Source organism: Cariama cristata, unplaced genomic scaffold (assembly GCF_000690535.1).
Source record: "Cariama cristata isolate BGI_N322 unplaced genomic scaffold, ASM69053v1 scaffold40799, whole genome shotgun sequence".
Lineage (NCBI taxonomy): Eukaryota > Metazoa > Chordata > Aves > Cariamiformes > Cariamidae > Cariama > Cariama cristata.
In genome coordinates, this window is record NW_009638235.1 from 6,847 (window position 1) to 9,851 (window position 3,005).

Consider the following 3,005-nt stretch of genomic DNA (forward strand, 5'->3'; position numbering starts at 1 on the left):
GCAGCTCCTTGGCTTAAGCTTGCGTTACACAGATTACTATAACAAGGCTTTAGGGTACTCTGTAAGGAGTGGCTTTGTTAACCCTATTCTGTAACATTTCTTGTAATTTTTAATTTCTTCTAATGACTGTATTCTACCTTTAAAGTGCAGTATGCCTTCCATGCACTTCACTGAAACACTGTTGTTTAGCAGTGACAGCAGGTTTTAGGTTTTATTCCTGATTTTCCTAATAAAAACATGAATCATTCCTGGCTGTTTTCCGGAGTACTTGTTCGTTCAACTGTGAAGTCTGCGGGATGGAGTGATCTGATCACTACTGTGGATCCAGACAGAACTGCAGTCCAGCTCCTGCCTCTGTGTCAGGGATTTTCTCTCTCAATTTCCTTGAAGCAAGGATTTAAGGAGCAATTGTGCAATAATTCAGTCTCATGTGCCAAATTACTGTAACAGGTGAACTACCTCTGGGTGAATTCAAAGGTAGGTAAGTCAGCTGGAGCAGGGCTCCTGATAACAGTTTTCCAGTGTCTTTATGCATATGTTATATTCCTGTCCTTACAGAGAGCTGCATTGGCATTATGCAGTTTTCAGAAAAAAATAGCTGATAGCTTGTTGGCAAGCTATCATTTATTCTGCTGTGGTTAGACTGGGATGGGACGTGGAACTGCTAGGCTTTTATCCAGACCCCATTCTTGATGAATGAACAGGTCAGCAGTCTTCGATAACTTGTGAATATTTATTTCAGTTGATCTTAACAGAACTGACTTATTTTGAAACTAAACCACACCCATAGCTTGAATGATGACAGTTAAGAGAGCAAATAGTGGCATGTCATGCTGTCCAGGAGAGGAGTCTGGATTCATACTCTTCCCAAAAGGAAAAACCTGTGCAGCTCTGGGAAAAGAAAGCCAAATCCAGAAGGAAAGCTCCCCTGCAAAGAAGAGCAGCTGCAGTGGTGTCCCTGCCCACTCTGCAGTGTGGAGACACACTGTGATGGCAACCTTCGAGGAGCAGACAGCATGCATTGTAGAAGCATTGTTCTCTGACCTCCTAGGTGAAGATGAGAGTGACTGCCAGAACCTGGAGACAGACTGGGGAGGTAAGGCCTGTTGTGGAAGGAAAAAATGGTTTCTTTGCTGCAGATGGCAGAGGAGTGCTTTGGCTGAACACTTAAAGGAAGGCTGTAGCTTGGAGTTGTTTGGTTTCCTAAAATGCAGGCTTGTGATGACTTCCAAACTATCTCTGTTCTGGGCAAAAAATAAGAGCAAGGTAAAGTTGTTTGAATGCCAGTGGCCCAGAGCTGCAGTCTGCCTTGGCAGGGCTGGGCAATGGGGCTGCGAAGGACAGCCGACCCGCTTTCCACTCCGTGGGGCTGCAGGTGCTGGTAGCAGGCAGCACCGGCAGTGAAGGTGCTGCTGTCTGCTGTACCCCACGCAGGGCCACAGGTCTTGACTTGCTCCAAACCAACATGGTGGGACAAATTTTAATTTTCATTATAAAGAAGAGAGCTCATATTGCTTATTGGGTAAAAACAGTGGCTTTAACATGTAAGACAGAATGTGGGCTTTGCTTCCCAAACTCCCAGTATCATTTGGGCTACTTTGGTTTGCTGGGCAATGCTGCAAGAAACCCAAAATTTCACCTGTATTCACGTTGCTTTTCCTACTATTTTCTTGGTAACGAACTAAAAATGTCCCAAGGGACACTGGGATCTTGCTGACACCAGATAGCAAGCAAAGTCCATTTCTCAAAAGCTTCATGGAAGTTTGTCATTTTGCCTAAAGAAAAAGTCTCCGTTAGTGTATTGCTTGTTTCCCGCTCCTGGATTGATTAGACGCTTGTGCCTCCACCTCTGCTGTTCTGAGCACTGTGAAACTGCCCCAGAGCCCTGGGAGATGCAGGGTTTTGCCCAGGGCTGCAGGCACTGAGTGCCGGTACCTGAATGAGAAGAGCTGAGCTGGAATTAGCAGCTGGATGAGGGAGGGGGGTTGGACCAGGAAGCGATGCCTCCAGATAAAGTTGCCCACTGCTTTACATCAAAAGATCCTGCTTTCAGGTCCTTATGACTTCAAATATGGAAATGGTTTTGCTGAAACTTTCAGTGTTGGGTAGCTCCTTCTGGCTGAACCTCATTTTGGTAATATTCAGAAAAAATAAATAATACTCTGCTGTTGGATTTTTTCCCCGCTTGGGATGCTTTAAGGGAAAAAATGCTTTAACTGAAGTGCCCCAGACTCACACACCCTTTAAGTAGTTTAGCTGAGAAGTTCTAATGGTTCATGTACTTCAAATTTGTGAAGTATGCCTTTTGCTACTTTGTGAAAACCTTCCCAAATTTGGGTCACTAGGAGACTTTGAAACGCTGCGATTTGCACTTGCTCAGAAGAGACCTTGAGTATATCTGAATTCTCCGAAGACTGCATGTGATGGTCTGCAGGCTCAAAATACTGGGGGAACGCAGGCAGGACTTTGCCATCCGATGGATGCTTCTGTATCACTGCAGCAGGAAGAGAGAGACGAGATGTTTTCCAGCTCCTCTGACCTTCCTTGTTTGCTTCTGGCAGCCTAGGAGGAAGGAGCTGCTGGCACCCGGAGGGGTAAAAGAGAGGCCTTAGGGATACCGGTGGAGAAACAGGACGGGGGACGAACTGAGACTTGAGCATGAAGCAACCAAGGTGGGAGGAAAGAGGCCTGGACAAACCCATCGTACAAAGCCCCTTGGTCCCTGTAAATCAATGAATACTTGAATGGCTGTACGATATTTCTTAGGGACTTTGGTTTTACATTTCCTAATGTGTCTTGTTAGAGATCTACGCTGCATCAGCCTCCAGAGTGCTTGAGGCAGCAACTACCGTAGTGCCCATCGAAGGCAGCATTTTGGATGCAGTAGGCAGCTAAAGAGGCTGGGCTGTCAGCATGTGTTCTCTTTCTCCACCTTTACCATGTTATGCTGAACCCCCTCACCCTGCTCTCTGCCCTAGAGCCCGTGCAGTCTGCAGGAGAGGCTC

The 3,005-nt window shown here is 46.3% G+C and overlaps 1 protein-coding gene across 1 annotated transcript in view; it reads left to right on the plus strand.

The window, feature by feature from the left end:
• The first annotated feature begins 990 nt into the window (after positions 1 to 990).
• Positions 991 to 3,005, plus strand: part of BCL2L15 (BCL2-like 15) — a 3,490-nt gene continuing 1,475 nt past the window's right edge. The window contains exons 1-2 of the mRNA XM_009708634.1: positions 991 to 1,096; positions 3,002 to 3,005. The exon at positions 3,002 to 3,005 is cut by the window's right edge and continues 136 nt beyond it. Of these exons, the coding sequence (XP_009706936.1) occupies positions 991 to 1,096; positions 3,002 to 3,005 (110 nt within the window). The remainder of the gene's footprint in view (positions 1,097 to 3,001) is intronic.